Raw genomic sequence first — 11,175 nt, 5'->3', positions numbered from 1 at the left:
TCGATTTTTTAGAATTTTCTTTTTATTTATTTTTAATCAATCGCTTATGTAGACAGGCCCAAAACTATTATCGATTTCGTTAAGCCCATATATAGCTATGGGGATAATAATTAAAATTAACTTAATTTAGATCTAAATATTTAAGGTAAATCTAAAATCATTTAACATCACTTGCCATATAATCTAAAAAATATTACAAATAACAATTTATGGAAACTAATTCTCGAAATTATATAAAGATTAATAATGCTTTATTTATTACTTTCAATATTTATAAACTATAAAATATAATGAACGAAATTTTATATAAGATAATTATAATAGTTTTATACTCTACTTGATGAATTGTATTCGAATATAACTATATAATAACTATTTTAAATATAACAAAATTCAAAAATGTTTATTAATATTATTTTTAAATTATTTATCGTTGTTTAAAGAATAAATTTATCAGAATTTTAAAATAACTTATGAATAGTTTAAAGGGCAATTGTCAATAATAGCACCTTTTGAAGTTTATGTCTCAAAAATAGCACTAGAAGGAGAAAGTCACAAAAATGACATTCATTAAAGGGTAAAATATCCCTTATACCCTTGGTTTAAAATTAAATAAACAAACAAAAATAAATAAAATAAAATAAAATAAAAATAAATACAATAAAAAAAAGAAATTTTTTTTATAGTTTCAGATTATGTGTTTTCAGATTCGAAATTTTTATAATTTTTTTTTGAACTTTTTTTTCGAAATTTTTTTTTATTTTTTTTTCAAATTTTCTTTTTATAATTTAAAAATACTTTTTGAAACTGTTTTTAAAATTTTTATTTTTTATTTTAGTATTTATTTTTTATAAAATTTTAAACCCTAATTCCAAAACCCCACCCCTTAACTCTAAACCCTAAGGTTTGGATTAATTAACCCAAGGGGTATAAGTGTATATTTACCTCTTTAATGAAACCTATTTTTGTGACTTTGAGCCTTGAGTGCTACTTTGGGAACAAAAACTTGGTTTGGTGCTATCCTAGTCTTTTTCTCTAGTTTAAATGTAAGTTACCTTATTTATTTTGCAAAGTAACTTATGAATAATTTTTTTTTCTTGCGCAAGTTGCAAAGTAACTTATGAATAGTTTAAATGTAAGTTACCTAATTTATTTTAAATATTTATTGCCAAATTTATTATCACATTTATTGAAATTTTAAATGTCAATTTACCTTAATGTTTCTAAATTCTTAATTCGTTTGTAATGACTTACCTTATTACAATATAAAATCCCCGGTGAAATAGTTAATAGGGGGATAACTTTCTTTAATCTATGTCAATATTTATTGTGAAAAATAAATATAGCAACGTCATTTATTTTTGAAAGATCAACAATATAAAGTTGCCTTATTGAGAATAAGCATTTATTGCGTAAGTTAGTATCACATTAATTAGACTTTTAAATCTTTTTAAATTGTTAATTCATTTTTAATGACTTACCTTATTTTAAATATGCATTACTTGCGCAAGTTCTTATATATTAAATGCAAACTAGCTTATGACAATGTAGAGTTAATATCTTTCTTTAATCTATTTTAATATTTAATGCAATAAATAAATATTCAAACGTCATTTATTATGAAAAGTCGACTATATATAAAGATACTCTCAAGGTCTTACATACAATACAATACAATACAGTGTTGTGAAGATATCAAATTTTTAAAAACAGCATGTCAATGGTTCAGGCTCCCAAAAACCGAGTGTCTTTTATCAGGCAATTGAAACCATGTGAAGATACATGGCGTATTGAGGTTATGATTCTTCGCTTGTGGGGAAATTACAACAAAGATTCCGGAAACACCATCGAAATAGTTTTCGTTGATAAAGAAGTAAGTAGATTACTATATTTTTTACAGCTCATAATCGTCTTTAGCCTTTTGTTTTCAATCCAACTCATATAACTTTATCTCATCTTCGTGTAGGGGACAAGAATTCATGCTTCAGTTGGTGAACAGCTCATCAAACAATTTGAAGGGAAACTAACCGAGGGCGATGCGAAGGTCGTCCAGTTATTCACCTAAAATAAAGAATTACAACACATATACAATACAATTCTAATTAATGATAATATAAAATCTGTTAGTTCTAAAACTATACACTATTTATTCCATATTTTGAAAGAGAAGTCACTTTAGTGATTTCTGGTGACGTGTCGCTCATAAGTGAAGTTTCAAGAAATTGTTCTAATTTGATTAGTCGATTGTTCTTAATTTTTATTTATTTACTTTAGATCTAAAAATTTAAGGTAAGTCTAAAATCATTTAACATCACTTGCCATATAATCTAAAGAATATTACAAATAATAGTTTATGGAAACTAATTCTCGAAATTATAGAAAGATTAATAATGTTTTATTTATTACTTTCAATATTTATAAACTATAAAATATAATGAACGAAATTTTATATAAGATAATTATAATAGTTTTATACTCTACTTGATGAATTGTATTCGAATATAATTATATAATAAATATTTTAAATATAACAAAATCCAAACATGTTTATTAAAATTATTTTTAAATTATTTATCGTTGTTTAAAGAATAAATTTATCAGAATTTTAAAATAATTTATAAAATGTTATAAATTATTTATAAAAATATAAACCTACTACATATTGATTGAGAAGTCACATAATTGATTTTTTATTACGTGTCGATCATAAATGAACTCTTCAAATTGTTATAATTTGATTGGCCGATGATTTTTAAATTTTTTTATTATAATTATATCTAAAAGGAAATGATAATTCAATTACCACTTTGCAAATGATCTACATAATTTTAGAAATAATTATTTATGGTAACTAATTGTTGAAACTATGAAAGAGTAATAATGTGATCAAATTTTTTATATATTTATAAATTACATAAAACTAGGAGTTTTTCTACGCCATGCGCAGAAATAGTAATTTTTAATATAAATTTGAGATTCTAACTGTGTAATACAAATCTGAAATAGTAATACAAATTTGTTATTATGATCTTTCATTCTTTGAGACTTTGTTTGTTTTAGGTAAACTGAAAAATCTTTTTGTTAATTTAAATGATGAAGATGAAAAGATAAATTTAAATAGTGTTTAAATATTTAACTATCAATGTTTTTTGGATTAGTGTTACTTTATTTAGTTTATTTTTATTAATGTGAGATACATATATATACATATATACTATTATTTTAATTGTGATATATGAATTATTAATATAGTTAATAGTTTACCATAAATAAATATTTATATGGAAAATTGACATTAATGATGGTATAAGAGTTATTTTTATTACCATATTTAAAATCCCTACAAAAAAAATTATATTTTTATAAGAAAATTTTACATCTCACAATTAATATGATGTCATGTCACTATTTTCTAAAACCATGTCATCTATTTCAAGTGTCATGTCATCTTTTTTTTTCAGCGAGAATGATTGTAGTGACAACATGTGTATAAATCACTTCGCAAATATAGTCTAGGGGACAAGAAACAAAAATGATTATTTGAATTGATATAATAATTTTATATATGTATATAAAGCCTTATATTTGTATATAAAGTATCATAATAACTATTAATGTCTAACAAATTCCATGCATGCTTTATAAATTATTTATTAAATTATAAATAAATTTATAAAATTATTTATATTGGCTTATCAGATGTTTTAAATTATTATAAGAGGTTCTATATGTTCTTTGGGAAGGTGAGCTATATCATCATTTTTTTTTCTTCAGCTCTTTTCCTATTGCACATGCCGTTTTCTGATTTGACATGTGCAAGTTGCAAAGTAATTTATGAATAGTTTAAATGTAAATTACCTTATTTATTTTAAACATTTCTTCCCCTTAATATCACATTTATTGAAATTTTAAATGCCAATTTACCTTAATGTTTCTAAATTCTTAATTCGTTTGTAATGACTTACCTTATTACAATATAAAATTTCTCTTGAAATTTTCTTCTTAAACACACAAATTATTTTGGGACGTTGCAATTATACATATACACAATAACTGTCTCTTGATACTGAAGTTACTTTGTCCTTCTCGTCCATGTCAAATATTGAGTACCAGCTTTTTTCCATGGCTGATGTTTTCTCGCAAAAACGGTGATATTATAATGTAAAATCGCATAGGGTGCGGACCGGTCACCTAGTAAAATACTTGAATCTAAATAGTAATGATTTATACTGTTGAGAAAATAACTAAATTAACGAAAACATAAACCGTGTGCGTAAGGGTATTAACGTCATTTCGCATTCTCGTATCTGTACATGTATATGTGTCTCTGTTCTCCGCCCGCTATATGAAGCAAAGATCGGTGATTCTTGATTCTTATTTAACAGTTGGCAAAAATTCAGAAATTCAATTTACTAACCTAAACCTAGCAATTAAGCAAACTAAGAAGAAGAAGGAGAGTAAAATAGAAATAGAATCTTCTTCTTCCTTCATCAATGGCGGATTCAGGTCCTGCAAGTTTCTCCACTAGAGCCAATGCCTTGCTTCGTAAAAACTTATCCTATCAGGTATTTTAACGGAATCCTATTCGATACTCTTATTATATGAGAGTATCGTTTCGTGTACGTACGTAGAAACATTAACTTTGATTTGGAGATCTTGTCGCCCCGCGACATCATTACATTACATGAAAGTATCCCAGAGTTTGATGTTACTTTCAAGAATCTAATTCTTATTTTATAAATTAAAACAGAATCCAAAACAAAACCGCTTCTGTTAAATGACTTGTACTTGCTGTTCCAAAAATTAAAAAAGGCTTGTACTTAAAATTCTACTGTATGTATGTGTGTTGTGTAGACACGGAACATATGGAGCAATATACGTCTCATCATGATCCCTTTCTACCTCTGCGTCCTTCTTGTCGGCATCCAAGCTCTCTTCGATTCCCAGATCACTAACTCTGCTGACAATCAATGTGGTTGTCAATGCACTCTCACCAACGCTAATGGCAAGTGCCTAAACAAGACTTGCGGTATAGAGTATTCGTCCACGGATCAAGCATTCTTCTGTTCCATCCCTAATCCTCCCCAATGGCCTCCCTTGTTACAAGTCCCTCCTCCTGAAAGCCGCGCTGTTCGTGCCAGTTTCCTCCCGGAGATAGGCTTACCTAGTGAATCCTGCAGAAGAACTGGATCTTGTCCTGTTACCTTTCTTTTCACTGGGAGTAACCATTCCCTTGGAGCAAGTATGTCTCTTTGTCTTCTTCTTTGTTAATTGTTCTCTCTGGAAGTAACAACATTCTTCATGTGTTACATAGGCTTCTATGAGAACATGCTTCCAAGTTCTGTTACGGTGAACTCCTCTGATCTCTTGCAGGGTTTAGCCTATAATGTCTTGGTAAGTTCTCTGTTTGTTTCCGCTGTGAAGTGCGTGCATGTTTGTCTTATGAGCTTGATCTATCAGGGCACAGAGACTGAGGCAGAGCTCACCAATTATCTTGATCCAGGGATCGCCTCGGATCTTCCCATCTACAATATCCAGTCTCGGTGCATTTCAAACGCTGCCTTTCCATTCTCATTTGGAGTAGGACCTCTCAAGTTTCAGAAAGGTATTAAGGAGATATGTTAGCTCTTAGATATTGTTTCAGTTGATTAACTTAATGGTTGTGTCAAAAACCAGACTTGAGATGTGTTCAAGGATGGAATCTGTGGCGAAATAACTCCAAAGAGGTCAATGATGTGATATTCAAAGGTTATAAGAAAGGAAATCCAGAGGGAAAAGCAAACGAGATAGCTGCAGGTTGTTGTTATTCAACTTCTCTCTGTCGTCATTTATGTTTTAATATTTCTGACTCTTCCTGTTTGCTTTCGTGTTCCCTTAGCATACGATCTTTTGAACACGAACAGGAACAACTTCAATGTGCATATCTGGTTTAACTCAACATACGAGGAAAATTCAAGAAACAGGCCTTCTACGTTGGTCCGAGTTGCCCGTTCAGTCAATTTGGTAAGATAAGATAACGAATGTACTCAAGAAATCCTCATCATTGCGTTTTCAGTATGCTCTTTTCCATGTGAAACTCTATTCATGATTGAGCTGATGCCTACACTTTACCAAACTGCAGGTTTCAAATGCTTACCTTCAGTTTCTGCAAGGCTCAGGAACGAAGATGCTGTTCGAATACGTCAAAGAAATGCCTAAAGAAGAAACTAGCCTTCGTCTAGACATCGCATCTCTAATTGGCCCCCTTTTCTTCACATGGGTTATTCTTCTCCTCTTCCCTGTAAGTTTGCTTGCTTTAGGCTTTCATCCACAAATACTCACCTTATTGAATAAACGATCTATAGATCTTGGAAATGACAAGAATATGAAGTGAAATACTTAGTGCCATTTGTACACAGGTGATCTTGTCTTCATTGGTATATGAGAAACAGGAGCGTCTAAGAATCATAATGAAAATGCATGGGCTAGGAGATGGTCCATATTGGATGATTTCTTACGCCTATTTTCTTACCATATCCACGTTGTATTTTATATGCCTGATGATATTTGGGTCAGCAATAGGTAACCGAAGCCTCTCTCTCTCTCTCTCTGTCAATACAGTTCTTACATTATGGTTTCTAATATAAAATGTTTCCTCTCTCTAAGCTTGTTATATTTGCTGCTTCCTTGCAGGACTCAAGTTCTTTCGGCTTAATGACTACAGTCTCCAATTTGTTTTCTATTTTCTTTATGTAAATCTGCAAATCGCCCTTTGCTTTCTAGTTTCTTCATTATTTTCAAAGGTCAAAACATCGACAGGTACAAACGTAATTCTTGAATTCGATCAAGAACATGTTGGAGGGTTTAGAGGAACTAACGGGATTCCTGTGATGTCTAAATGATAGTTGTTGCTTACATATACGTGTTTGGATCTGGACTTTTGGGCACGTTTCTGTTCCAGTTTCTGATTCAAGATTCATCATTTCCTAGTAAGTTATTGAGACTAACTTGAAGAGCAGTATTTAGTACACTCGTTTATGTGTTTATTCTCACAACTTACTACGATTGCAAATCAACACTACTTTTACAGGAGGCTGGATTATTTTCATGGAGTTGTATCCTGGCTTCTCCTTATACCGTGGCCTCTATGAGTTTGCACAATTTGCTTTCCAAGGAAACTTGAGAGGGGCAGATGGGATGAAGTGGAAAGACTTCAGTGATAGTGCAATGGATGAAGTTTTCTACATCATCATCGTCGAGTGGTTTCTCGCACTCATTGCAGCATACTATATCGATAAGATTGTTTCATCCGGAAAAGACCCCTTGTTCTTCTTGAAAACCCCTTTCAAGAAATCCCCTTCTATGCGGAAGCCTAGTCTGCAGAGGCAAGGCTCCAAAGTCTTCGTTGAAATGGAAAAACCAGATGTCACTCAGGAGGTACGACGACAAATGGATTCACCATGTATTTCATGTTCTTGATTATTCAGGCACTGACGAAAACAATGGTTAAAATCAGATAGAAAAGGTTGAGAAGTTGATGCTTGAGGATAGCACAAGCCATGCCATTGTTTGTGACAACCTGAAGAAGGTGTATCCAGGTAGGGATGGGAACCCACCAAAAATGGCAGTGCGTGGATTATCCCTCGCTGTGCCTTCAGGAGAATGTTTTGGCATGTTAGGGCCTAATGGTGCTGGCAAAACCTCCTTCATCAATATGGTCAGTAATTTTTGTGCTTTAGTTTAGTTGAGATTCTATTCCTGTAACTGTTGTAATATTTAACCGTCTTTTTCTGACCAGATGACTGGGCTCCTGAAACCAACATCCGGAACAGGGCTTGTCCAAGGTTTGGATATATGCAGTGATATGGACAGAGTATACACCAGCATGGGCGTATGCCCTCAGCACGAGTAATTCTTGACTATAAGCAATCTCTCATTGTTCTATTATAGACAGTAATAGTGTAGCTGCGTTATAATTCTCTTATTGTTTGCTGTGTATCAGTTTGCTCTGGGAGACGCTGACAGGAAGGGAACATCTGCTGTTTTACGGGAGACTAAAGAACCTCAAAGGCTCTGATCTCACCCAAGTATGTAACCAATCTTACTTCCATTCTGTATTAGTCCATAAGTTACCAAAACGTCAATTTCGTTATATTAGGCTGTGGAAGAGTCTCTTAGGAGTGTCAACCTTTTCCACGGAGGAGTTGGTGATAAACCTGCTGGGAAATACAGTGGAGGTATGAAAAGACGGCTCAGTGTTGCCATTTCACTTATCGGAAACCCTAAGGTACGCTATTGTGTCTGAGTTAGGCTTTTTAGAAGTAGTACACTAAGTTCTTTCAATCTTAACAAGCTTTTCATCATTTCTTTTGTCTCCCTCTGAAGGTGGTTTATATGGATGAACCAAGCACAGGACTTGATCCAGCTTCGAGAAAGAACCTATGGACAGTCATCAAGCGTGCAAAGCAAAACACTGCCATCATCCTCACAACTCATTCCATGGAAGAGGCAGAGTTTCTTTGTGACAGATTGGGTATTTTTGTAGACGGAAGCTTGCAATGCATTGGCAACCCAAAAGAGCTCAAGGGAAGGTACGGTGGATCTTATGTGTTTACAATGACAACATCCTCAGAACACGAGGGAGACGTGGAGAAGCTGATTCAAGATGTGTCTCCAAACGCCAAGAAGATATATCACATCGCTGGGACTCAGAAGTTTGAGCTCCCAAAAGAGGACGTTCGGATCTCAGAGGTGTTTCAAGCGGTGGAAAAGGCAAAGAGCAATTTTACCGTCTTTGCTTGGGGACTTGCGGACACAACTCTTGAAGATGTCTTCATCAAGGTTGCTAGAACTGGTCAAGCTTTTAATGTCTTCTCTTGAGGGGATTCATACAACGTCAGTATTTGTTTGTTGATATTAAATTGCTACTACAGATTCAAAGTTAGCGATTATAAGATTTCATGTATGTTACTGATATATATATTTGCAATTCTCTGAATTTTATCAATTTTGATTATATTTGTCAAAAAAATCAATTTGGACTATATATCTACTATCAAATTTGGGATTTAATTTAGATTTCATCTTTTGACAAACTAAAATTTACCTTTCATAAATGGAAGTGACAGATTTTCACTTGTGGCAATGGACCGACCCTAATGACTTTTGATTATATGTTTCCGGTAAGGAGAAACTCAGTTATCCGGAGCAAGAAATCAACGTAGAAGAATTTCACCATTTCACTTGGAGTTCGAGGCCTTCTGGAGTGCATGCTACAGCTATTCAGGATTTTGACACCTTAGTCTCGATGATTCAAGATCCAGAAGCATGAGCTAACTTTTCCCCTAAACTGAAAGAGCTGATGAAGCTGAAAAATAGATTCACAAAGTTCTCGATTGTGTTTATTCTTCTTATTGAAAAGTATTGTTTGATTCATTAGATAAGATAGAAAGATCCTTTCATAGGGACATGTACTATATTGATTATTATGTTTCAGTTTGGTTCTCCATACCACCTCAAATTTGATTTGAGTAATAGAATAGCCGTTCGAAGAAAAAAAAACACAATGTTCTATTTACTTCTAAATATTATAGTCTCCTTGACTAACAAATGATTTTGAAAACATTTGAAACAGTTTTATTTACATCTTATTCTCATTATTTCGAGATATACCAAATATAACAACAACTTTTAAGAGAAAAAGGAAGAAAATGAAAATTTTCATTTCTTGTTGGGGATACCAAGCCATGCCTTAGGACATAATTCTTTTTTAATCACAATGAACATACAAAGCTGAATCTTAGTATGTATCCGCAAAAAGCGAATTGCTAGTATCATCCAATAAGGGACTGAAGTGGTAACATAAGAGAAAACATAATTTCTTGTCCGAGCATGTCTTGCAACGTGAATGTTACTCAATCTGGTCTGGTAGACTACTTTGCCGTCTAAGTAGACATTTCATAGGGTTTTAAACTCACTAAGTTCAGCTGCAATGATTGGTCAATCTTTAGGTGTAGTTATCATTTTGACTAATTCTTGAGTCCATAACAAATTGGTTGCAATAACGCTGATGGCGAGATAAACCTTTCAAAGCCCATACAAAACTCTTAAGTATAGTGTGTAGAGGCGAAATTTGCTTATGGTAGTCTTGGAGGCCGAGTAAAACTATTGATCCATCTTGTAATTTTAGGATAAAACCCACTTCACTTGTGGTTTCATCATTATTTTTTCATGATCCATCCACACGACAAATGAATGTCGGTAACTCTGGAAGGTTCCCTGGTATGCGTTAGATGGTGGTTCTACCTTGTTCCTCCCTTTGGTTTGCCATAAACCAAGCATTGCATTCACGTAATGACTAATCTGTTCAGGATATAATCGGTAACCTTAGTGATACGTAAATAACATGATTCAGTATTAAGGAAAAACTCTTAACTAAAAACCCAGTAACAACCCAAAAACCTAGCATTAACCCATGACCCGACACCGGTTAACTTGGTAAAAACCCAATTTTTATAATATTTATTAAAAAATTGTATAAAATTTTAATACACTTTTACTATTACAGAAAATTGAATAAACCAGAAAATTTGTGATTCTCTAGACTTTGACGAAAGTTATACTATGTTATTTGAAAAAAATGATAATAAAGAAAACCAAAATTTATTCATATGAAATTGTTACACTATTATTTTATTTTGTTATTGAAAAGCTATTATAAAAATTAATTTTATAATAATTCTTATTTAATTAATTATTTTATTTTTAGCCAAAGTTCTTATTTGTTATTAAAAATTAATCAAATGATTTATTTTATGGTAACTGAAAATTGAAATTTAATATTTAGTTATATTTTGTACAAAACTTGATATCATCTTATATTTTCAATGATTAAGAATATTATGTTCATATATATTACAATTTTTTAATCTATTGACATGCGGTTCAACAATGGTCGACCTAGTGACCCAGTGACTCAGAAAAAAATTGGTTCAGAATCCAGATCAATTTAAAACATTATATAAAATAAATTTGTCCTTCACTAAATTTTATAAGGAATAATTAATCTTTCCTATAATGTTATTCTTATCTGTTTTTTCCTATCCGTTCGTAATGTTTCTTTGATGGTTACCAGTTAGATCCTAAACAAAATTAAAGGACATAACTATCTTAAAATCACTTGCATTCTCTAGTATA

The 11,175-nt window shown here is 31.8% G+C and overlaps 1 protein-coding gene across 1 annotated transcript; it reads left to right on the top strand.

The window, feature by feature from the left end:
- The first annotated feature begins 4,230 nt into the window (after positions 1-4,230).
- On the top strand, positions 4,231-9,014 carry LOC103873206 (ABC transporter A family member 7). Its single transcript, XM_009151627.3, has 16 exons — positions 4,231-4,565; positions 4,855-5,242; positions 5,315-5,394; positions 5,461-5,605; positions 5,677-5,796; positions 5,879-6,003; positions 6,122-6,280; positions 6,399-6,561; positions 6,673-6,798; positions 6,885-6,968; positions 7,070-7,416; positions 7,496-7,696; positions 7,778-7,887; positions 7,982-8,066; positions 8,138-8,266; positions 8,365-9,014. The coding sequence occupies exons 1-16, from the start codon at positions 4,494-4,496 to the stop codon at positions 8,857-8,859; spliced, it is 2,829 nt and encodes a 942-aa protein (XP_009149875.1). The 5' UTR covers positions 4,231-4,493; the 3' UTR covers positions 8,860-9,014.
- Positions 9,015-11,175: the final 2,161 nt, after the last annotated feature.

This window comes from Brassica rapa, chromosome A06 (genome assembly GCF_000309985.2).
Source record: "Brassica rapa cultivar Chiifu-401-42 chromosome A06, CAAS_Brap_v3.01, whole genome shotgun sequence".
Lineage (NCBI taxonomy): Eukaryota > Viridiplantae > Streptophyta > Magnoliopsida > Brassicales > Brassicaceae > Brassica > Brassica rapa.
The sequence above is the reverse complement of the archived record's forward strand: the minus strand, read 5'-3'. Positions and strand labels throughout refer to the sequence as shown.

Bases quoted from the DNA above. Each gene is read 5' to 3' on its own strand.
- LOC103873206 (XM_009151627.3), top strand. From the start codon at position 4,494: ATGGCGGATTCAGGTCCTGCAAGTTTCTCCACTAGAGCCAATGCCTTG. The intron at 5,606-5,676 runs GTATTAAGGAGA...GTCAAAAACCAG, and splicing joins ACCTCTCAAGTTTCAGAAAG to ACTTGAGATGTGTTCAAGGA. The intron at 8,267-8,364 runs GTACGCTATTGT...CTCCCTCTGAAG, and splicing joins CACTTATCGGAAACCCTAAG to GTGGTTTATATGGATGAACC.